The sequence below is a fragment of the Homalodisca vitripennis genome, chromosome X (assembly GCF_021130785.1).
Source record: "Homalodisca vitripennis isolate AUS2020 chromosome X, UT_GWSS_2.1, whole genome shotgun sequence".
Classification (NCBI taxonomy): Eukaryota; Metazoa; Arthropoda; class Insecta; order Hemiptera; family Cicadellidae; genus Homalodisca; species Homalodisca vitripennis.
In genome coordinates, this window is record NC_060215.1 from 12463935 (window position 1) to 12490222 (window position 26288).

Consider the following 26288-nt stretch of genomic DNA (forward strand, 5'->3'; position numbering starts at 1 on the left):
CTTCAGTTTTGGGTAAAATATTCAAAATTACGCTTTGATCTGAAGTTATCTTCAAATTAAAGATTTGGAAGATTTGCGAAAGAAATTTAAGTATTTTATGCGGATCTCCACCGGAATTATAAGGTAAGGCGGCAACAACATCCCTCAAAACTGAACTTGAACCATCCTGACTATACGGTGGAGGATTTAATGCCGTAGCTAGGTTCCTATTAAAACTGTCAGCTGTCTGCTTTATAACTTCCATTGTTGATTGTTGCAGCTGAAGAATCAAAGACATTGGGTCTCCTAACGCGGCGTTGGATGATGTTGTTGGCACTGCAATACCATTAACCGAGGGTTTCTGTTGATTCGATTCCTTATCATCATTTTGATTTTCTGTAAGACCGTTATTTTTAATACTACCTGGTGTTTCCCGTTCGTTTACGTCCACATTTACTTTGGTAACATCAGACCGTTCCTCTTCGAAATTGTTTCCAGATATTAAGTTAAGTCCCATACCGTCATTGATTCGGCTACTAGACGGAACCCACTCCGAATCAATTTTCTTTTGTGATTTTACAAAATCCGATAGCGCAGCCCTCATCTGCCGGACCGTCCCACTAGCTAATTTGAATTTGTCGCACTGTATCTTGAGTCGATCCCTATCAAGTTTGTAAATCCAATTCAGACTTTCCTCCGAAATTTGGATATCTTCGTCAGACGACATATTAATACCAAAGCACACAGATTCCCAAAACAAGTAATACTATAGATCAAATAACAATAACAATAATACGATAGTTGCGGATGGCCTACCCCTGAGCTCAATACAGGACGATTCTACCGGGCAAAGTTGTATGTGACATTTGTTTAACTCTCTAAGGCCTCCCTAATTATTTGAAAAAGAACCGCGTATCCCTGCCCATTCAAATGTAATAAATCTGGTTTCCCATTAAAATATTGCAATTCAAAATATTTTAGGTTGCCTGTCCCCCTAGTATAGCCCTGAGTTACCACAGGATTAATGTCGACTAATCATATTTCATGACTTTTGAATGTGGACAAGTATGAGTTGAAACTGTTAATTGCGTTCAGGTGCAAACTACCAGATTTAATTCTAGGGGATAAAGGCACTTTCATTAAGAGGATTTTAGACGGACTATATTTAATTCTTATTAGCCTGATAAGCGATCGGTATTGATCTCTTAACTGTTGCATAGCTTTGTTTTGCAGAATATCGTTTGTGCCTATTGAAACTAAAATAACTTGATTATTCGGAATTATTATTTCTTTTATCTTAATGTTTTTTTTTTAAGATTAGAAACTGTAAAACCTCCCATGGTAATAATAGGACAAATATTAATTTCTAAGGAATGTGGGAAATTCATAAGCCGTTTTAAGTGAGAGTCGCCATGTAAAAACACATTCATTATTCTTTTATATAATATACTATGGTATTCAAGGTAAAGTTTGAAAATTAGTGTAAGATTTAATTATACGTAGTTTATAACTGGTGCCAACTATTACAATAAAAATCCAGTATGTACAGTAAAGATTTATGGACACCTAGAATTGTTTGTTCAAAAATTGTTTTATAGAGGACCTTTATTTATTTAAGCGAAACCTCTTATCCGGGTCATATGATACTCACTTCAATCAAACGCGATAAAAATTACACAACTATAAAAACTTTCTTATGGTATTTATTAATGCTGTTTCAGAACTTAATATTAATTATTAATTAAGTTCAGGTTATTGATCAAGTTACTATTAATTACTATTAAATTAAAATTGGTGATTTTACTATTTATGAATTTCTTACAACAATTGTTAACACGTTTATGCTAAGCATCTAATATAATATGTTGTATTTTGTGAATGAATACCCTAGTTCACTATCACTAACCAAGGGACTGTGTTATCAGTCAATCAGCTGAGCTCTAGTGATAAGGTTTGAGGTCACAGCCCTTTTCCTCGGTTGATAGTTTCGTTATTTATTTATTCCTTACACACGTATTTATATGTGAACCTTAATTACACCCTATGTATTAAACACTGCAGTAGTTCCATGTACCTATTTGTAACACATGAAATTTAATTTAGAAGAGGAAAATTCATGTTATTACTCACCAATATAATTCTAAGATATATATTCTAAAATTTAATACAATATATACAATGTATTAAAACAATTTCTGTATGGTATGAGCAATAATGTAAGTTAGAATTTTAATGAATTGACTTTTTAACCAACACCCTCCAATAACACTACATTTCCAAACAATAAGTCTTTAATTTAAGAGTACTTAATTAATTACTGAAATCAAGTAAAAATGTTACTTTTATAATTACCTTTACCCTAGGGGTTAATAAGTTATTATTTAAGACTTTAAGTTTGACTGCGAACAATAAATATTAGGTGGACCTCTCAAGTAATGAAAATATAAAGTGAGAATATTGTACTATTGTACCTCTTAACTAATATTCAAAATAAACAAATCCTGTATATAATCCTTCTAATTAATATCTTAATAATATCTTATTTAACAGAATTTTAAATAACAATTATTTATGTTGAAATCAAGTATGACATGCTAATTTTCCTTCATGGTAATGTTTTCCCTTCCTAAACAATTTCTGTCTCCCGTTTAATAATATTACATATTTTCCATCTAACATAAAACTAACATGCTCCAATTTAGACTTATAAATTAATAAATTTTCCAACTTATTCGATTCAATAATCCAGGTACAATTCGAATACTATGCAACATGCTATGATCCCATTTCTTTGTTTTAGTTATTAATGAACACCCTTTATTTAATGAACTTTACACTATAAATACCCAAATCGGCCAATTCAATCTTTTGTTAAACGCTAAGGATACCGGAAAGACGTACAAACGGACAGACCAAATTACTTTCTAATTCATGATAACTAACAGGCTAATCACTAATTTCATGCCCGATCAGGTCTGCCGATTGAACCCGTTTCCTCCTGCATGAACCCACGAGGCTTGCCATCCTATACTAGTGAATTTAGAACATTACAATGAATTAAATGACAGTGAAAAATAATATTAATTTACTTTATTTAATTTTCAAACAAAAATCTATCACAGACTGATCCACACCTTGAGGTTATCGCTCTGCTACCACCTGCAACGTTTCTAAGCACGTGCGTGAACGAAAAATTATTCGTGTCTCGGTTAATAAATAATTTGACCGCGCCAATTTGCAATTCACCAACTAATTTAAGCTTTAGGAGCCCGAGGTCGAGGTGGACACCCCTCAAGGTGCAGAGACAGCCAGCTTTGACAGATTTTTTAGTTTAGAAAATATAATTTAATTCAATCTAATCCCCCCGGTTTTAAAACTAACGTGATCCTATTCAGACAGCAACTAAGGTGCACCACCTTTATAAATGGTAATAGCATCTTCTGTAAAAAAAAGCACCATAGTATAATTCCCCTAAAATTAACCAAATTAAGTCCTAAGAATTATTGGAAGGATCTCACCCATACAGCCACGGAGCCACCGGAACAACTGCGCTCGTCTTTTGAGCGACTCCCCCGACCTTTGATAACCGGCGTCAGTAGCGCCCTCTATCATGCAAGACAACTATGCCTATCTGACCACCTGCTAACTAACTGTTGTGCCCTCGGCACAATCCAAGAAGAAGAGACAGACGTTGGTGAAGGTCTTGTAACCTCTAGTGGGACTCTTGCCTATTTACTATCTATTACCTACCTCCACCTAGTGTTGGACAACTGTTATCCAAGAAGAAGAGACAGACGTTGGTGAAAGTCTTGTAACCTCTGGTGGGACTCTTGCCTATTTACTATCTGTTACCTACCTCCACCTAGTGTTGGACAACTGTTATCCAAGAAGAAGAGACAGACGTTGGTGAAAGTCTTGTAACCTCTGGTGGGACTCTTGCCTATTTACTATCTGTTACCTACCTCCACCTAGTGTTGGACAACTGTTATCCAAGAAGAAGAGACAGACGTTGGTGAAAGTCTTGTAACCTCTAGTGGGACTCTTGCCTATTTACTATCTATTACCTACCTCCACCTAGTGTTGGACAACTGTTATCCAAGAAGAAGAGACAGACGTTGGTGAAAGTCTTGTAACCTCTAGTGGGACTCTTGCCTATTTACTATCTATTACCTACCTCCACCTAGTGTTGGACAACTGTTATCCAAGAAGAAGAGACAGACGTTGGTGAAAGTCTTGTAACCTCTAGTGGGACTCTTGCCTATTTACTATCTATTACCTACCTCCACCTAGTGTTGGACAACTGTTATCCAAGAAGAAGAGACAGACGTTGGTGAAAGTCTTGTAACCTCTAGTGGGACTCTTGCCTATTTACTATCTATTACCTACCTCCACCTAGTGTTGGACAACTGTTATCCAAGAAGAAGAGACAGACGTTGGTGAAAGTCTTGTAACCTCTAGTGGGACTCTTGCCTATTTACTATCTATTACCTACCTCCACCTAGTGTTGGACAACTGTTATCCTGCAACGTTTCTAAGCACGTGCGTGAACGAAAAATTATTCGTGTCTCGGTTAATAAATAATTTGACCGCGCCAATTTGCAATTCACCAACTAATTTAAGCTTTAGGAGCCCGAGGTCGAGGTGGACACCCCTCAAGGTGCAGAGACAGCCAGCTTTGACAGATTTTTTAGTTTAGAATATATAATTTAATTCAATCTAATCCCCCCGGTTTAAAACTAACGTGATCCTATTCAGACAGCAACTAAGGTGCACCACCTTTATAAATGGTAATAGCATCTTCTGTAAAAAAAAAGCACCATAGTATAATTCCCCTAAAATTAACCAAATTAAGTCCTAAGAATTATTGGAAGGATCTCACCCATACAGCCACGGAGCCACCGGAACAACTGCGCTCGTCTTTTGAGCGACTCCCCCGACCTTTGATAACCGGCGTCAGTAGCGCCCTCTATCATGCAAGACAACTATGCCTATCTGACCACCTGCTAACTAACTGTTGTGCCCTCGGCACAATCCAAGAAGAAGAGACAGACGTTGGTGAAGGTCTTGTAACCTCTAGTGGGACTCTTGCCTATTTACTATCTATTACCTACCTCCACCTAGTGTTGGACAACTGTTATCCAAGAAGAAGAGACAGACGTTGGTGAAAGTCTTGTAACCTCTGGTGGGACTCTTGCCTATTTACTATCTGTTACCTACCTCCACCTAGTGTTGGACAACTGTTATCCAAGAAGAAGAGACAGACGTTGGTGAAAGTCTTGTAACCTCTAGTGGGACTCTTGCCTATTTACTATCTATTACCTACCTCCACCTAGTGTTGGACAACTGTTATCCAAGAAGAAGAGACAGACGTTGGTGAAAGTCTTGTAACCTCTAGTGGGACTCTTGCCTATTTACTATCTATTACCTACCTCCACCTAGTGTTGGACAACTGTTATCCAAGAAGAAGAGACAGACGTTGGTGAAAGTCTTGTAACCTCTAGTGGGACTCTTGCCTATTTACTATCTATTACCTACCTCCACCTAGTGTTGGACAACTGTTATCCAAGAAGAAGAGACAGACGTTGGTGAAAGTCTTGTAACCTCTAGTGGGACTCTTGCCTATTTACTATCTATTACCTACCTCCACCTAGTGTTGGACAACTGTTATCCAAGAAGAAGAGACAGACGTTGGTGAAAGTCTTGTAACCTCTAGTGGGACTCTTGCCTATTTACTATCTATTACCTACCTCCACCTAGTGTTGGACAACTGTTATCCAAGAAGAAGAGACAGACGTTGGTGAAAGTCTTGTAACCTCTAGTGGGAATCTTGCCTATTTACTATCTATTACCTACCTCCACCTAGTGTTGGACAACTGTTATCCAAGAAGAAGAGACAGACGTCGGTGAAAGTCTTGTAACCTCTAGTGGGACTCTTGCCTATTTACTATCTATTATCTACCTCCACCTAGTGTTGGACAACTGTTATCCAAGAAGAAGAGACAGACGTCGGTGAAAGTCTTGTAACCTCTAGTGGGACTCTTGCCTATTTACTATCTATTACCTACCTCCACCTAGTGTTGGGCAACTGTTATCCAAGAAGAAGAGACAGACGTTGGTGAAAGTCTTGTAACCTCTAGTGGGACTCTTGCCTATTTACTATCTATTACCTACCTCCACCTAGTGTTGGACAACTGTTATCCAAGAAGAAGAGACAGACGTTGGTGAAGGTCTTGTAACCTCTAGTGGGGCTCTTGCCTATTTACTATATATTACCTACCTCCACCTAGTGTTGGACAACTGTTATCCAAGAAGAAGAGACAGACGTTGGTGAAGGTCTTGTAACCTCTAGTGGGACTCTTGCCTATTTACTATCTATTACCTACCTCCACCTAGTGTTGGACAACTGTTATCCTGCAACGTTTCTAAGCACGTGCGTGAACGAAAAATTATTCGTGTCTCGGTTAATAAATAATTTGACCGCGCCAATTTGCAATTCACCAACTAATTTAAGCTTTAGGAGCCCGAGGTCGAGGTGGACACCCCTCAAGGTGCAGAGACAGCCAGTTTTGACAGATTTTTTAGTTTAGAATATATAATTTAATTCAATCTAATCCCCCCGGTTTAAAACTAACGTGATCCTATTCAGACAGCAACTAAGGTGCACCACCTTTATAAATGGTAATAGCATCTTCTGTAAAAAAAAGCACCATAGTATAATTCCCCTAAAATTAACCAAATTAAGTCCTAAGAATTATTGGAAGGATCTCACCCATACAGCCACGGAGCCACCGGAACAACTGCGCTCGTCTTTTGAGCGACTCCCCCGACCTTTGATAACCGGCGTCAGTAGCGCCCTCTATCATGCAAGACAACTATGCCTATCTGACCACCTGCTAACTAACTGTTGTGCCCTCGGCACAATCCAAGAAGAAGAGACAGACGTTGGTGAAGGTCTTGTAACCTCTAGTGGGACTCTTGCCTATTTACTATCTATTACCTACCTCCACCTAGTGTTGGACAACTGTTATCCAAGAAGAAGAGACAGACGTTGGTGAAAGTCTTGTAACCTCTGGTGGGACTCTTGCCTATTTACTATCTGTTACCTACCTCCACCTAGTGTTGGACAACTGTTATCCAAGAAGAAGAGACAGACGTTGGTGAAAGTCTTGTAACCTCTAGTGGGACTCTTGCCTATTTACTATCTATTACCTACCTCCACCTAGTGTTGGACAACTGTTATCCAAGAAGAAGAGACAGACGTTGGTGAAAGTCTTGTAACCTCTAGTGGGACTCTTGCCTATTTACTATCTATTACCTACCTCCACCTAGTGTTGGACAACTGTTATCCAAGAAGAAGAGACAGACGTTGGTGAAAGTCTTGTAACCTCTAGTGGGACTCTTGCCTATTTACTATCTATTACCTACCTCCACCTAGTGTTGGACAACTGTTATCCAAGAAGAAGAGACAGACGTTGGTGAAAGTCTTGTAACCTCTAGTGGGACTCTTGCCTATTTACTATCTATTACCTACCTCCACCTAGTGTTGGACAACTGTTATCCAAGAAGAAGAGACAGACGTTGGTGAAAGTCTTGTAACCTCTAGTGGGACTCTTGCCTATTTACTATCTATTACCTACCTCCACCTAGTGTTGGACAACTGTTATCCAAGAAGAAGAGACAGACGTTGGTGAAAGTCTTGTAACCTCTAGTGGGAATCTTGCCTATTTACTATCTATTACCTACCTCCACCTAGTGTTGGACAACTGTTATCCAAGAAGAAGAGACAGACGTCGGTGAAAGTCTTGTAACCTCTAGTGGGACTCTTGCCTATTTACTATCTATTACCTACCTCCACCTAGTGTTGGACAACTGTTATCCAAGAAGAAGAGACAGACGTTGGTGAAGGTCTTGTAACCTCTAGTGGGGCTCTTGCCTATTTACTATATATTACCTACCTCCACCTAGTGTTGGACAACTGTTATCCAAGAAGAAGAGACAGACGTTGGTGAAGGTCTTGTAACCTCTAGTGGGACTCTTGCCTATTTACTATCTATTACCTACCTCCACCTAGTGTTGGACAACTGTTATCCTGCAACGTTTCTAAGCACGTGCGTGAACGAAAAATTATTCGTGTCTCGGTTAATAAATAATTTGACCGCGCCAATTTGCAATTCACCAACTAATTTAAGCTTTAGGAGCCCGAGGTCGAGGTGGACACCCCTCAAGGTGCAGAGACAGCCAGTTTTGACAGATTTTTTAGTTTAGAATATATAATTTAATTCAATCTAATCCCCCCGGTTTAAAACTAACGTGATCCTATTCAGACAGCAACTAAGGTGCACCACCTTTATAAATGGTAATAGCATCTTCTGTAAAAAAAGCACCATAGTATAATTCCCCTAAAATTAACCAAATTAAGTCCTAAGAATTATTGGAAGGATCTCACCCATACAGCCACGGAGCCACCGGAACAACTGCGCTCGTCTTTTGAGCGACTCCCCCGACCTTTGATAACCGGCGTCAGTAGCGCCCTCTATCATGCAAGACAACTATGCCTATCTGACCACCTGCTAACTAACTGTTGTGCCCTCGGCACAATCCAAGAAGAAGAGACAGACGTTGGTGAAGGTCTTGTAACCTCTAGTGGGACTCTTGCCTATTTACTATCTATTACCTACCTCCACCTAGTGTTGGACAACTGTTATCCAAGAAGAAGAGACAGACGTTGGTGAAAGTCTTGTAACCTCTGGTGGGACTCTTGCCTATTTACTATCTGTTACCTACCTCCACCTAGTGTTGGACAACTGTTATCCAAGAAGAAGAGACAGACGTTGGTGAAAGTCTTGTAACCTCTAGTGGGACTCTTGCCTATTTACTATCTATTACCTACCTCCACCTAGTGTTGGACAACTGTTATCCAAGAAGAAGAGACAGACGTTGGTGAAAGTCTTGTAACCTCTAGTGGGACTCTTGCCTATTTACTATCTATTACCTACCTCCACCTAGTGTTGGACAACTGTTATCCAAGAAGAAGAGACAGACGTTGGTGAAAGTCTTGTAACCTCTAGTGGGACTCTTGCCTATTTACTATCTATTACCTACCTCCACCTAGTGTTGGACAACTGTTATCCAAGAAGAAGAGACAGACGTTGGTGAAAGTCTTGTAACCTCTAGTGGGACTCTTGCCTATTTACTATCTATTACCTACCTCCACCTAGTGTTGGACAACTGTTATCCAAGAAGAAGAGACAGACGTTGGTGAAAGTCTTGTAACCTCTAGTGGGACTCTTGCCTATTTACTATCTATTACCTACCTCCACCTAGTGTTGGACAACTGTTATCCAAGAAGAAGAGACAGACGTTGGTGAAAGTCTTGTAACCTCTAGTGGGAATCTTGCCTATTTACTATCTATTACCTACCTCCACCTAGTGTTGGACAACTGTTATCCAAGAAGAAGAGACAGACGTCGGTGAAAGTCTTGTAACCTCTAGTGGGACTCTTGCCTATTTACTATCTATTATCTACCTCCACCTAGTGTTGGACAACTGTTATCCAAGAAGAAGAGACAGACGTCGGTGAAAGTCTTGTAACCTCTAGTGGGACTCTTGCCTATTTACTATCTATTACCTACCTCCACCTAGTGTTGGGCAACTGTTATCCAAGAAGAAGAGACAGACGTTGGTGAAGGTCTTGTAACCTCTAGTGGGGCTCTTGCCTATTTACTATATATTACCTACCTCCACCTAGTGTTGGACAACTGTTATCCAAGAAGAAGAGACAGACGTTGGTGAAGGTCTTGTAACCTCTGGTGGGACTCTTGCCACACACGGGAATGACGACTTGCGGACAAGTTCGTTTGCAGTTCTTTTCTGCAACCATAAGTATCTTTAACTAATCTGAAATATTTATTTCTCTTATAGCTCAATGTGTTAAAAAAGTAAAAAAATGGTCTTAACCTAGTTATTATTTAATATACTGGCCTGTATCTTGAATTTTTGTTACATAATAACCTGTATTGTTTTAATCTGTAGTACATGACAATAGTTTAGAACATTTTCTGTTCATATAATAAATAATCTTTAAATTTCTCGAGTAACCAGGTTCACTTATATTGAGGCCACCAGCGTTGGCTCCTAAGTATTAAAGTAAGCTTTCTCCAGAAAACGTACGAGTACTTGTCTTACTTCGTCTGCATGAGCGTGTGTCTCTAATAGTACTCAAATAGCTACAAATAGTAATACATATACGATAAGGTTATTATATTAAACCCGGTTATTACTTCTAATGTGCATTGTCGTATAGCGTTCCTGAAAGCAAAACACTCCGTAAGTGGTATTTATCTAGTTTTCAGTTAGAATTCAAAACAAAACTATTTTTCTTCTAAATCCTTGTTTCAGTATCCTTGTAGTTACCAACATGCTTTTAATTGCGGTCTTTTGTTGCGATATTTTTTTAATGTAAAGTCGTAGTCCCTAAACTAATTTAAAGAAAGAAAAAATAAAAAGAGTTTTTATAACTCTACGTTCACTGATAAGAGTTTAAAGTAGAAGATTTAAACAATTTCGTAATCAGGCCCAAAAAAACGGATGAAGATAAAATGTGACTTTTTGCAGTATATGCAAAATTAGCATCAGGGATTGACATTTGTTTTAATGATTCTTAATTTTTTGAAAAATATAAATTGTTAATGGAAAATACTTTGAGAAAGTAACACGGATATTAACCAAATTTTTCTTAGGCAATTGAACGTTTTTTTAAAAAATAAGATCATTCCATCCATTTATCTGTTAAGAATAAGAGGGTTACTGTTAAAGGTTTTGAGATATGTGAAGCGTGTTTAAGCTACTCGCCAAAACCACTCAACTACTCCATTTTGGAATGCAGTCGAAATATTTACGAATCTCAAAATCAATTTCGGCTTCCGAAGAAAAGTGACAGCCGCGAAAATCTCTCTAAAAGAAACATTACCGAGCCACAACACCAAACCAATCTGAAAAATATAAAAATAAGTGGTCATCTCTCTCACCATCTCTATGCTTAACTCTTATCTTCATCTGATTTTCTTTCGGCCTCATTATAAAACGCCCCCACATTTTTCTTCAAATGCTTACTACTTCTTATGAAACTATTACAAAAGTTTTCTGTTTTTTTTTCTGTATTCTGAACACGTATTTTAAAGGCCTATAACAAGGCCTTTTTGTAAAAATGTATAAACTTTGTTAGATCAATTATTGTATCATCTTATTCTTTAAACAAGTTTTTGACAATATATTTTTAAAGGAGAGGCCATTCTTTTTTAGTTCTCTTTTGCTGCAAGTTCTTATGAACCACTGCTATAAAGAAAGTAGAAAACTGAAGTCCAAGACAGGATTTAAAACTTCACGCTACTTTTATGTCGTACCGACGTGATGGTCTCCCTTCAAAGTCACGGCCATCGGCTCTATCAATGATATGTAATAAGGGATCAAAATCTTACCAATTTCTTCTTTCGAACATTCTCCAGAATGGCATTGTACGTAATCTGGAAAATATTTCATTAATGTCAACTTATTTCACATTGTTTGTTACAATTAATAATAATTATTCTAATAGTAACATCTAGGGCACTTTTTGTTAGCCTACACCAAAACAGTCTAACCCTTCTACACGTATACTTACATGCTAATATTTGATTGCTCTCTAAGGTATTTGTGATTATACTGTCTGGAAATGTAGTCTGTTACATGATAAGCATAATCTCGAGGAATGTTTTTCTCGTGGCTGGAGGTTGAGATAATATAAGTGGATAAGATAAGAAATATAAGATTGTGAAGGAAATATATCTTACCACCATTCTTGTAAAACAAGGTAAATTATACTTCTACAGAATATAAAATCTCATTGATAACGATTACAGTTTAATGTCAAAGTCAAGTAAAAGTCAAATTGTTTATTGCGAAAACATGGTAACATGCATAGCAAGAGAGTCTACATATTTTATTAAAATAATTTTGTCATTTATACCACAATACATTACATTATTACATACAGTTTTGGCATTCTTACAGCTCGATGGTTTCGTAAGAGTTAGAGAAGTTTGGTGTGACCAACAAATTAAACTCAATAGATCAACTGTTTTTGTTCTATTTATGTGATCTCTGTTTCCTTGTTTTTGTTGCAATAAAAAGTCCTCATAGGCTACTTACTCCACGCATAGGTACATACCAGCGTGATGGCAGGAGTTCTCTAGCCCTAGCGAGCACTCTGACGGGAAGGTCCGGTACCCTCTGGAAGCACTGTAACCGCACACCGGCTGGTATAGGCGCTCACACTTGACCTGGCATACGGCAGGTGGCACTGGAAACAAATCCAATCACCTTCAATTTGTATACATTTCTTTAAACGGCCCGTATATTTAGCGGAAACAGAGAAAAGTAAGCATATAGCCTAAAATGGGAAAGAACATTGAACAGTCACAACACTGACCCCAGCCCAACTCAGCTGATTCCTTCCAAGTCGGCGAGATAGATTACCTACACCGAATTGCATTATTTGAGTTTCTGCTAAACAACCGAGATGGTCGGCCTTGTGAAATAAACCTGCGTCAAGTGATCGTTTACGGTGAATAGATTATGCTATTGTTCTCGAGATTGTTCTTTTGAGACAGATCCAGCGTTAATGACTGTGTATTTTTATATCTGATAACAGATTTTCATAGTCGGTACTTGAAGTTGAAATTTGTCAATGAATGATCTTCTCTTTCGTCTATATTTTTATATCACCATGCTGCTCCATATTTAGATAAAAAGATAGAAAAGGTAAATAATGCCTTATTTCTCCAGGCAAAGTTAGGACTAAGAAGCTCTCTATGACCCCTATCCTCAGGACCAATGGCTGAAAGTTGGCCCATCGGTCACCCATCCAAGCAGCAGCCACGCTCGACGTTGCTTGATTCGATTACCAAGTAACAACCGCCGTACCCTCTACATTGTGCCATTGACAAAGTAGATCAGTGTGTGTTTAGGCACAGAGTAGTTCACCTTTGTTCGCCTCACAGTTTAGAGACCTTTCACAGCATGCCAAAAATTGACCCGTACCACAGTGCCACAAGCTTGAGATAAAGCAGCAGCTACTGCCTCGCATAAAGCATCACATCATAGCTGACATGAGGTTTGTGGCAACTCTGTACTACGAGGGTGGGTGTTTCTGTAGCAACCGGCTGGGCATGAAACAACGCCAAAAGTAAAAACACTAAAAGTATCATCAATTTTTACTATTCTAATAGTTGTTAAATCTTACACTATTTTATTACCACTTATCCAAATGTACAATTTTGCTAAGTAACTCATGTTACAGGCACAAAGTACTAACCATCTAAAATGTCGGATTCTCGTTTGGGTGTAACTATCTACGTCATATTTTTACAATAAATGTGACAAACTCTTAGCAAAAATAAAGAAGTTCAGCAGCGAGGAGTTGTAATTGGAGCTACTATAGGTAGATTAGGTTGATTATAGGTTGATATCGCATATATAATGTTGTGCCACAGACTTAGTCATTATATATTCTAAATTGAAAAGTTTAATTTTTTTCAACATTGATATATAAATATAAAAATGTAACCACAAATAATTAAAAAATAAATTTCCTTTCAAAGATAACAAACATATTGTGAATAAATTTCAAGAATATAGCCTATAACATTATACTGCATAGCATTAACTCTGTGCAATAAATATTAATGTAAGTATAGCCGAAGTGACAGAAGACTCCGTAACTTTTCCAGTTAACGTGTGAAAACATTGCCATTGCACACTGATAAATTAATTATTTCATGAGGAAATACAACACATTTTAAAGGCAATAAATAGAGCAGGGAATAAATATCTTAACAAAAAAGAGAATATTCAATAAAAATAAACAATATTATAAACTTGACATCCCCTCCACATTTGTTGTTGTGTAGAGCAATTTCGATTAATATTCAAGCTGAAAAAGGGTGCTATGATATTAACCTATATACATGCACTCACTGTAATCTAAGTATATATAGGACAGAAGTTAATATCAAGCAAGAAAAAAGTTGGTGCATACCTTCGTTATTCGTGCACATTCCTTGGTGAGCCAACGTATAATCTGAAACATGTTACGTTGTTATACGAAGTCGCTTGTAATTTTTATACCAGCCTCACTCATTTATTCTGTATTTCTTTAACTTATGCATTCTTAAAAATTTATATAAATTATATGATAAAGTAATACATGATTTAGGAAATACAACATACATACATTTAAATTACTGTATAAATTATGAGAAATACTTTTATACCGTTGGCATAAGCTTCTCAAGAATTCATATTGAAATTATTACTCTTTTTATATCAGAAATATCTTTAAAATATTTTTTAACGGAATTAGAATTTTAGAACGTTTTACATCCAAAGGAAGATTCTTCTGATCATAAACTCCAGGATATGACACCTCCCTTTCTGAGAGTCGTCGGACGGTTACTGCAAATCACAGGATACTATCCGAGGAAATATTCTCGACTATACTGTTACATTTTACATACATAATGGCCTTAAAACAATACAGTATAACTTAAAGAAATACGAGTGAAAGGAAAAAGAAGCTTTTCTACAAGTAGCCGAAGGTAATCGACCTGTTATGATTCTAAGCGCTCTGTTTTGTTCCACGAAAACTCCTAATCCGCAGATCCGCAGCACAGAGTTCGGAAATATGAGAACTCGATGATAGACTTTTGTTAATAGTCAGACCCAAAAACTGAACTGAAGAACGTTCATTGGTTCCAGTATTTGAGAGCATTATATAAAGTGCGCTAATGGAGCGTTATACAGCTCTATAACACCCGATTGGTTTCCCCAAATTTGAACAAATGGCATCCATTACATATCTTAGAAAATTCATAAAAACTTCCCATCGCTGGATCATTTTTCTCAAGGTGACTTCTTAAAAAATAAACTACATTATGAGTGTGTACACAGTTTGCTCTACTTGATATTGGTTTCTCACAAGGATTTTAAGTTTGTCTAAATACGTCAATAGTATTTGAACACTAGAATTTTTGAAAAAGTACTGAGAATAGAAATGGGGTGGTAGTTATTACTATTACCTTCATCACTCTTTAAAAAAAACGGGAACAAATTTAGTTCGCATGAAAGTGTCTCAGAAAACACCAGAACGATGGAATCGTTGCACAGACATGTAAGTGGTTCAAAGACGTAATCATAAAACTTTTTCAGTAATAAACGTTTGATATTTCATCGGCAACTGACCTTTCGAATTTTGCAGTCCATATAGCGTCTTCCATTTTAGGTTGGGATATTGGAGGAAAACGATAAAATCAAAAGCTGAGATGGGCAGCCAGCTATTGTGGCGCTTCTTTGAACCCCATTAGGGTCTGTAGATTGTATGTTACTGAAATCACTATTAAGTTTATTAGATATTTTTTGAGTCTTGGTGTCTCTGACGTCGAAAAAATGCAACGAGTTCGTTTTTAACATCTTCGTAAGCGTCTTTTATTAGTCTCTTCAGACGAACTTGGACTCTAGGTTCCAGGAGTCAAGATTGTGCCAGTGTCAGATTTCAGATGCCTGCACTAAGTGGAAGGTGAAACTCACGTATAAGACATATCATGTGATCACGTTAGGATGAAAGGTAGGTATTTTCCAATATAAATAATAAAAACTCAAGTTAACGTTTAGGTTTCTTAGTTTCCCGATCATTGAGATGTCATTTAATGTATTCATTGTTTACTTTACACAAATCCATATCATTTTAAAAATGTGATTATTTAAATTTAAAGAATGTTATAAATATTCACTGGTGTTTATAGATAACAAAATGAAAAGTACCCCACCTCCGTAACTGCAGCCGTTCTCCAGATAAAGGTAGCACATGTTGGTAAAAGACTTGTATCCCTTGGTCGGGCTGTATCCGCAGACAGGGAGGTAGTCCGGGCGGCAGTGGTCGTCTGTAATTAGGGATCATAATGAGTGACAACATTGTTCGCAATTATTTCATATAAAGTCCTATAATAAGTGTTACCAAAAGAGAGGGGAATCCCTCGTAACAGGAAAATCTCAGAAAATAAAGAATATCCCTCAAAACTAAATATAATTTTGTAAAAACTAAATAAATATTTGGCTCTTACGTGTGAAAAGCCACAAAGTATGTAAACTGGCACTAATTATGTTCATGCCAGTACATACTTTCCAACCAAAGGATTCCTTACTGTTTACAATTATTACAGTAATATTACTCCATAACGTCTTACTGACAAGACAGTGTGCTGTATCTAAAAGAGAAAGAAGAGTAGCATGTAGGTTATATTTTCTGAAGGAGCGCATTTTAGCCTTATTCAATTTCCAAACCTAACTTCACGAACAACAATTTAAGAACAGGCATTTTCTATAGAGATAAAAGATCATAAAAACGGTTCAGTACTTCATATCTTATGATGGGACGAATAAACAAATGTTTCTTCTCTTGTTCAATCATGCCAAAGGGTATTAATGAGATCTACGGTTAAGTCATGGCTGTATAAAAATAAACTTTCTCTACATCTTACAACCAAAGGTAAGAGCATTAACTTACATCTGCCTAAAGGGTTGTTACCATGACGACTAAAGACAGTTACTACACCGCATCGTGGTGCGCTATATAGGTAGGCCTACCAGTAGGATAATGTGGGTTAAACAAAACTTCAAACTTCTAGAAGTATGAAGCCCGTGTGTTTGGTGCCGGGTGTGGGTGTTTCTAGAAGCCTATCCCGTTGCGTTAACGGTTTATCTTTCTGCGTTTGACTTTAAAAGATTATTCATACACACACACCACAAAGTTAAACTTAGTAGATGAATAAAAGGAAAAAGTTTTGATGTCTTTCCAACTTTCAAATAGCTGGAGGTGAACAATATGAACATTTACTCTAAAATGATTTCGTGAGTAAATGTGACTTATTCAGAAAAAAACTTTGAACATTTGCCATTTTGTACTGGCTTTATCTTTTTGAGTGATGTTTTCTGTATTCATGCTTCTAAACAAACTCATGTACATCTTGAGCATCGTGTTAAATTATTTTGCCGAAATCCCTGTAGACTATCCTCCATTGGATGTGAAGAGTCACTAACTACCTTCAAACCATTTCTGAAGTCCAGTATTCATTTATAAAATTTAATTTCAAAACGTGAACCAAGACAAGAGCAATAAACCATCTGTAACAGGACTTACATTGTAAATGTTTCAAACTGTAACCCAGTGTAATGTTGTAAAGAGTAATGTTGTAAAGAGTGAACCTTTTGAAGTCTGATTTACGGCATCACTAATAACGGTACCTTACTAATGAAGACCTCTAATTTGATGCACTACTCGACCTATGCTCTTATTTAAGATTTCCTTCAGAGTCCTTGCGGATCATCTCTCTGATATTACAAAAAACTGTAGTTAATATAAAAAGTAGATTATAGGTGCAGTAATGATGTACCAAGTAATCAAGTAATCAAGCCCGGGAATTATCAAGCCCGAGCTTGAATTGATGTCTTACTACATGGTGACTTATTGACACCCTGTATAATCCAACTAACATTGTATGATAGAATTTTCATTTAATTTGTTATTTTTAATTTAATAAATATTGATTTAATACATCAAGTGTAATTACTATGAGGTTTACATGACTCTGGACAATGGAATTCTTTAAAATTAAACACTTGGAATTTTCTTACCACTAAGTACATTATAATTTCACATCTGTAAACAGTAAAGAGCAAGTAAAGTACATACCGAGCTCTCTGGGCTTGCAGTCTCCAACGTGAGCTAAGTTCCAATCTAAAAATAAAGGTTTTATTACTTGTAGTCTTACACTCGTATTGTAACTACTTAGCTATAACAGACTCATTAATTGTAATTGCTGTAGTAATGTAAAATCTATTGCTAACATCACATGTCGAGTAGTTTGAGATTTCTTCCAAGGAAATTTCAGTAAATCATACTGTGACAAAAAACTATACTCCATATCATAGGAACAACACTGTAAAATTACGTGTGTCTCCAACCTCTGTTATCCTTATCCTTCCGATTATTCTGAGCAAGTACCTAAGTAACTACTGAGTTTTGTGTTCAGGTAATATACTTTTTTTGTAATTTGTTTGAATATTTTCTAGTTGTTCTTGATCCTTTTTAGAAAATTGAAACATTGCACAATGTATTTGATCATGAATATCTCTGAAAACTGTAGAGAGGTTGGTTTATTTGTATTTTATTGTTCCAGAACGCCATTGATAAACAAACATCCTTAGTCAGTGACTTTGGTCCAACATACACATTTTTGACAAACATTTTGAGACCATTAAATCATATTTTTTAAGAAATTATAGTAGGACCTCAAGCCTTTTAAGTTTCCATTGGTTCTGGTACAACATCTCAAAATTAATAAATAAATTTCAGAGAATACGTAGTTATAACGTTTCGTTAGCTATCACGGAGAAAGAATATTCCTTACTGTATTTTCTTAGTTAAAGATGAAAAACTTTTGTAAATTTTAAGTTCCTTTTCCCGTCACTCAAGTCCAGCATAAGCATTTTAAAATGCACTTTCTTGATTTTTGTGAGTGTTATATACCTTGACGTAGGCTACAGCAGAAGGTTTCCTGGGTATTGTGCGTAACAAGATCGTTCCATTATGCTCTGTTTTCAGTCAACCCTGTTATAGATAAGAAAAACAGAATTTTATTAAATGAAATCTGACCTCTCCACCAGGTCATTTTGTCACAGATTCACAATTCCATTTACGTCTCCAATGCTCGTGACCAGAATGCCTTACAACCTCAAGATTAACTTTGGTCTGGCCGTTCAGCGTCACAGGGTGTGGGAGTTAAATATGGAAATTTGTGCCCAAAAGGACCTTTAGAGAGGGAAGAGGTCAGAACTGCAAAGAAAAGGAGTTAATTTTTGAAACAACTTATTATTAGAATTGTCCTTTGAGGAGGGGATGTTATAACTGACCAATAACAGAGCACTCGTTGAGACAACAGCGTTGATCTTGACATATGAAAACTATCAAGGCCTTTAAATAAGCAATCTCAAGCCAAAGTACCGAAGTAGCACGAAATGTGAAATTTTGGTACACAATGTTCTGTAGGTACGTAGAGTTTACTGTAAATTTCATTTTTATTCAGTAATACATAAATGTGGAAAATAGGGTTAATAAAAAGGGCATGTGGAACCCTAATTATGGACCATCACATTATATTACGTTACAGATTTCTGGAGCCATCCATGAGATATGGAAATCGAAATACTGAGTCTCTGGTTAATCATTGTACACATACGAGTAGTCTGAATAGCCTTAAACGCAAAAAAATTTCTGAAAGGTAATTCATACACTATTAAAACTGAGGGTATAAATACGATGTCTTATAAAAGGTGACAACTAAGTCTCAGTACTTCTGTGCACATGGTAATCGCATGTCACTTTTGGGGGGAACAAGAAGAAAATCTTTAAATTTTTAAACAGCAAATTCTTCCGAATGTATCAACCTTTTGAAGTCCGGTGTGCGGCATTGTTTTTAGTTGAACTAGACTTAAAACTATGTACAACTTGACTGATGCTGTCATTAAAGATTTTCTTCTTACCCCCAGCGGGCCGTCCCCCAAAAGTGACATCCGATCACCGAAAAGAAGCTTAATATTACCAGTAACGTTATGCCAAATTTGGTTGTGATATCTCTTGTCGTTTAAAAGTTATAAAGTCGTCCTAACTCTTAATTGTCACCCTGTATACATCAGGACGTAATGGTAAGTTGCAGTTGTACAAAGCAATTACAATAAATACTCTTTATTCGTTGATTAGAGTTATATCCAACTCCGTCTGAACAAATGGCACACAATAAATGTGTCATTTACACGACGTTCACATTGAACCTACCTACGACATTAAATTAACAGTACTATCAAGTAGTTTGTTCATTTCGTCGTTATATCCAACCTTCTGCTCATTATCTTCTCAGTACGTAACTACATATGTAGAACTAATTTTTAGAAAACATGCGCGAATAACTCACCGCCCGCACTGCACAACAGAGAACATATGCTGGAGAATGTCTGGTAGCCACCCTGGGGGTTGTGTCCACACACCGGGGACCGGTCTGTAGTAGAGGAGCTAGCCGGGCATAACCCCCCTCCTCCATTTCCACTCACTGAACAGAAAAATAAAGAATCATATCATGTAGCATAGTAGTTGAACGTTATATTTTAGGAACGTAAACTTTAAAAGAAGAAGAGGATGCTCTCCTCAACACAAAATATCAAATAAAAATACCAAACTCAACCTTTCTTAAATAATAGGTATGAAAATACATAAATCATTGTAAGTTTTCATTGCACAATATCAGTTTATGTATAAATATAACCTTAATATAGTGATAATTAACAGATTTAAGCACATATTAAGTAATAACATAATTAAGATAATATATACAATTACGATAGATTATAAAATACTTAATATAAATTATAAAAAGTTATTACGATAATAATGAAATAATACATCCACAAATGTAACAGTCAACTATATTCTTCAATTGTGAATAGATTCTGTTCCATATACATAAACCTTTCTTTCGGTATTTGATTATGCATAACATTTTTACACTGATGTTTGTAAGAATGTACACATAAATGTACGAGGCTGGAATAAATAAATAATTTAATTTTGTGAACAATGATTCCAACGTCGCTTTGTGTGGATCAAGGCAAGTTTCTATAATAATGTATAATTTTTAAGTTTTGAGCAATAATCTAACAATTTTGGGTAAAGATAATTTTGGCTGTTAAAAATGTTGCGATCAGCTTCTGTTGGGTTAATGTTTTACTATTCATAATTAAAGCCTTATAAAATAAAAACTTCATAGAAGACAGGAAAAATTGAAAAATGTCACCCTCGGAATTATAAAGAAATTAAATATTGATTTTTTGCTATTTTGAAACCAAAGCTAATAAAAACCCAGTTGGCTATGTCATTATTTTACATGATTAATAATAACTTAAGGAAATGAATTTTGATGAATTTTAAGAATATTACAAGATTGACCAAATCAATTTTAAGTGTAAAACCTCTTATGGATTGATTAAATATGTCTCTTTCTATACCTTTTTACCACCTTGATTGCCGGTTGGACTAAATCTATCTTGAGTTTTTCCACATAAGAACAATTTTAACATGCAGTTTTACGACCTTATTTTTAATCATAGCGTCATGGGGATTTCCTGTTTTAACGATATAATTAATAAGTACCCACATGCTTTTTAAATTTTTGTTTGGTGTATACTTTTTAATGTACGATGAAATAAATACAGTTTGAGATGTTTAAAATGAGATATGTCCCATAATTTTACAATTAAAAATAGGGAAGAAAAACTGCATGAGGGTTTAACACTGGTTTATTAACAGTGAAATAACTTTTATGAGTATAGTATGATAACTAAAATATTTTGCATCCTTAATTTTAGTTTTATAATTATAGGAAACATCTTACTGAGCGATTTTGTAAACTTTACACTGTTTTAATGCTTAATGATGAAAAAAAGAATTGTGTTTATTTATCTATAATTAATAAAAACATTAAAAGAACTAAAAATGAAGACGAGCCTTAATGATCGCTTTTTACCACTATCAAATGGTAACTAGGATATGTTTTTATAAAAACGAACTAAACAGACTGGATGTGTTATACTATTTACATTAAAACACCTACTATCCTATGTACAATTAATCATGACTGACCTTTTATTTGTTTTTTCTCACATCTCACATTGTCTATTACAATTACTGTTAGTTTGTTTTTGAGTTCTATATTACCTTTAGTGTGTAAAAATTTTCAATGTATGCAATAAAACAGTAAAGCTGTTACGCAATAAACGCTCTAGCTAACGCAAAAGTAGAAGTTTTTAGTAAAAATATACTTTTAACTCTAACTTTTTAGCAAGTATAAAGGATTATATATAAAAGATAAAGGTACTATCTAACTGTTAATGTAAATTTAATAACTGTATAAACCCCATCTGAGACGTCCTAGGACAGAAGTAAACTTCTGTTTATATGTAATTTTTATTTACTTTTGTAAATTTTGTATGCTGTATTGTTATTTTTTATTATACCTTTTTGAAAACGGCAAAGCCGAAATATTAAAGGAAATTTATATCAAGAAGTCAAATAATTGTTATAATATAAATATGTATGTATAAATATTAATATATTGTTTCCAAATCAACAATAAAACAAAAATAATCAGAGTAAATTACAATGCCACTTTGGCATCTGAATAATAATTCACTCAAACTAGCAGTGCTCATACACATGCAAAGCCTAAGAAATTGCGTGTGAGGCCGCGGGTAACTGCTAGTATCTTTACTTAGATATGGGAATCAAATATAGATTTTTCCTATATACCACCCAAAAATGCTTTTGTAAATAATTTAAAGAAAATTAATTTACTGTAGTGAAATTAACTCATCGTAAATATTTTTAGTAAATTCTAAGTATACATACATTATCTCGAAAGCCGTTTGATGCACTATGAATATATTTAGTACAAATGTATGCCTATTGAAGAGAAAGGCACAGCGGGATGTACACAAGGATTGTTCACTCTACTCCTTTATCCGAAATGGAATACAAGCACAGAAGTAGGCACTTTGTAATTGTGGAGGGCTTCTCAGTCCAAATTATGTACAATGTACATATAGGCCTACCTATAAATTTGACCCAAACATTATGTTGTTAATTCATTTTAAGAGTTATAATAACTAAGCATTGATTTGATATCGTTCACAGAAATTCTGATTGACCAGTCCACATATGCATACGCAAATCAAAACAACTAAAATTAGTAAAAGATTGCATAAACAAAAAAGGAGTTTTATTGAACTTAATAGCATGTAATAAATTAAAGTAATGCTGTAATAGTACATTAGCTAATTTTATAGTCTAGTCAACCAGACGGTCTAAATAAAATCCAAATCTGTATTACTCCTTTATAAATTTTATTTAATTTTCGAGACTTCAAAATATTCTACATAGCAGGTAATGATACATTTAATGTTTATAGTATTCATTCGTTTATTATGATTGTTTCTTTTAACTTGAACACTAAATATTTAACTTCAAAATATCATACAACTCCACCGTATTACGGCATGGGTATCAAGTGTCATGATTTAAGTTTTCATATGAGTTAGTATTAGTGATGTTGATTTTATTTATTTAATTTTCAATAACAATATCTTTATCCATCTATATATATATATATATATATATCTTTAAAGTGATCTTGCTCGCTTATGCGTTGACTGATTCGTTGAAAAAACAACCTTTAGAATTGTTATAAACATTTCAATATATTTAGAATATTGTACAATTTTTATGACTGATGTAATACAGCTGATGCCTATCAAAAGATAAAATGTTTGCTGCTCCCGGCTTGTGCAAGTGTACCTTTAAAGTGGTCTTGCTCAATTATTTATTGACGAATTTCGTTAAAACAAGTAATGCTGGAATTGTAATGAAATTCTTCAAATTTTTCCTTTTCTTCACTTACAAACACCAAGCTTTACGGAAAAGTAGTCAAGTGTGAGTGAAGAAAATGGACTTTTATGCTCATGTAACAACCAAGTTTCTTGAAGTGTTCATGCATATCTGCGACGATTGCCTTGCAATTTGGGTCCTTCTTGTTTCCGAGTAAATGGAAAATATTAACAAATGTATATAAAACATTCCTCTTCTTTTGGGAATGCCTACACACACTGTCTCATTACATACAATTTAATGTGAAGTGGTGGGAGTATTATCTATTTCGTATAATAAAGACTTTTCCTCTCAACATTTTTAACGCTCATCTCCAAGGTTTTCCTCACTGGCCACACATACTGTTGCTATTTGTCACGACTGTTTCCCTAACAGAGAAAACAAGGGAACTCTGTGTAACCACCTTGTTGTTCAAGCAACATAGAAATAACTTTAAAATCATCACAATTTTCCAATTGTAATATGAATAAGTTTGTGTAACTACAGTTCAATATTTTCAAAACATTCTTTTAAATGGAACGAATGTTCAACAGGCACTGCAGCATACTTATTTCCATTACGAAGGAGAACAGCGTTCAGGCTTCTTTAGGATGAGTAAATAAAAATTTTCCATTTCTGTGGAACATGTAAAATATCTTAAAACATATCCATATCTTAAAACTTCTAGCGAATGTGCTACCACTAACACCACAGAGCCCTTACTTTTTACGTACTTCCTCCGCCATTCTTACTTTTTGTGATTCGATGTTTATTGAAATTAAATTCGGCCAAATTTAATTAGTGTATATATATATATATATATATCTTGTTTCTCGAGGCAAAGTAATACACTTCAATTTTGAGTCGGAAATAAAGTTTGCTCGAACCAAAAATGCTATTTAAAGCGCAAAGGGTGAAATAGGAATTACTAGCAATTTCTCTTGACCTCTGATCCTATTAACCAAGAACACTGAAAAATCGATGTCTAATATATGACTAGACCCTATATTATTACACCACAAGAGCTGTCATTAAGAAAGCTATGAACTTCGACTTTAGAATTCCTCTAGATTAGTCCAAAATAGTTTTGATATTGAGGGAGCTATTCAATGGAATACAAGGGATTTGGCATAGGAATTGCGGGCGAAGTCGTGGGTATGTGCCAATATAATAATAAAATAAGCATTTTTATACTATTCTTCAGTAAGATCTGTTTTATTGACTCTTAATTATATTTCATCATCGAACTTGTGAAAGAATGAACGATTTAAACCAAATAAAAAATTCTTAATTTTTAACTCTTAAACTCATTACGTATTTAGTATCGCATATAGATACTTATTATTTTTTTAATTTTTACCGCACTACCCAAACATTAAAACTAAAAACAACGTAACAGCCAAAGCTGTAGGACAATATAGCTATGTATTAGTAATAAACTATTGTATGTAATTATGAAATATTATCCATTCCATTCAATTTCTATACTTTTCGTATACCATTCACAATGTTGTAATTTTGAAACTTATTTACCGCTATTTACACAATAGATTAAGACTATTTATGTTTACGAACAAATGTAAATGCTTGTTATTTTTATCCTGGTTTTGCACGTACTCCGTTTACAATTAACTGGTACCATTAATAAATTTGTATTATTATATTGTTTGTTTCAAAATTAGGAAGCTGAAAAAAGTGACAAATTGGATGTGGTGGTGAATGTTTCGCCAATTCACCACGATAAATATATTTTCCAATTATATTTCTAAACTGACGTTTACGACGTCAATCAAGAGTGATATTGAATTCATAAAATTTAAGTAGATTTTCACAATTTTCTTGTGTATAAGTATTACCTCTGGGAGTGATGACAGAGAGAGCAAGTGCGAGCGCGAGCGCTCCGACACGAGCACAAGAACCTCTTGGAACCATCGCACACTCACACATTGTGGGCGAAGAGGTACGTGCTTGCCTTATATAGATGACTGTCGGTTTAATGTGCCATGTCTGCGAGATGTGCCTATGGAGGTAAACAATGATGAGGTCATCGCTCTTCCAAAAGCACGGAATAGAATGCACGTGTTGAAAATTGCCTCAACATACCAACACAATGAGGTTTAGATTTCAGTAAGCAAACTTCTCTGGAGGCAACTTAAGGGATAAGGAAAATCATTGATAAATTCATTTCAGTTCAAACTCTTTGTTCTTATTCAAATCAAATCAAATCTTTCATTGTTCATTGACAATACAACACTGCATGGACACATTGTCACAATCATATACGTATAATATTTATACAAAGTATGTTACATATAATATTATTTAAACATACAGTTTCAAATTTGATAAAATCCCAGAAAGAATCACTTAACATGTATATTGAATAAAATACAATTTATAAACTTGTCACAATCTAAAAACACTGTCAGAGACAAGCCTCCCAAGAATTCCTCCAAGTTATAGCATACTCTGTTCATGACATAACTATTTACACTTTTTTTAAATATTGAAAAGGTTTTACTAGTTTTTATATAGTCTGGTAGAGCATTAAAATATGTTGGTCCAAGAATTCATGGTGATGTTTTGGAACCATAGGACAGGTTTAGAATCGTGTGGAATAAGAGTGTATATGTACAGGAAAGGATGACAGGTTTTTAAATGTAAACACACACATCGAATATGTGAATAAGGATGGAAGGGTAAGAGAATGTTCACGAGGGAATACTTCTCGGCAACCCTCCCGGCTCCC

General features: G+C 35.3%; 1 protein-coding gene across 1 annotated transcript in view; it reads right to left on the reverse strand.

The window, feature by feature from the left end:
* The window catches only part of LOC124368693, an 87104-nt gene extending 61628 nt beyond the window's left edge, over nucleotides 1-25476 (reverse strand). Inside the window, exons 1-8 of the mRNA XM_046825989.1 lie at nucleotides 25396-25476; nucleotides 20040-20174; nucleotides 17762-17806; nucleotides 15840-15953; nucleotides 14054-14095; nucleotides 12185-12316; nucleotides 11457-11501; nucleotides 9718-9849 (exon numbers count right to left, since the gene is read on the reverse strand). Coding sequence (XP_046681945.1) covers nucleotides 9718-9849; nucleotides 11457-11501; nucleotides 12185-12316; nucleotides 14054-14095; nucleotides 15840-15953; nucleotides 17762-17806; nucleotides 20040-20174; nucleotides 25396-25471 — 721 coding nt within the window. The 5' untranslated portion in view covers nucleotides 25472-25476. The remainder of the gene's footprint in view (nucleotides 1-9717; nucleotides 9850-11456; nucleotides 11502-12184; nucleotides 12317-14053; nucleotides 14096-15839; nucleotides 15954-17761; nucleotides 17807-20039; nucleotides 20175-25395) is intronic.
* Nucleotides 25477-26288: the final 812 nt, after the last annotated feature.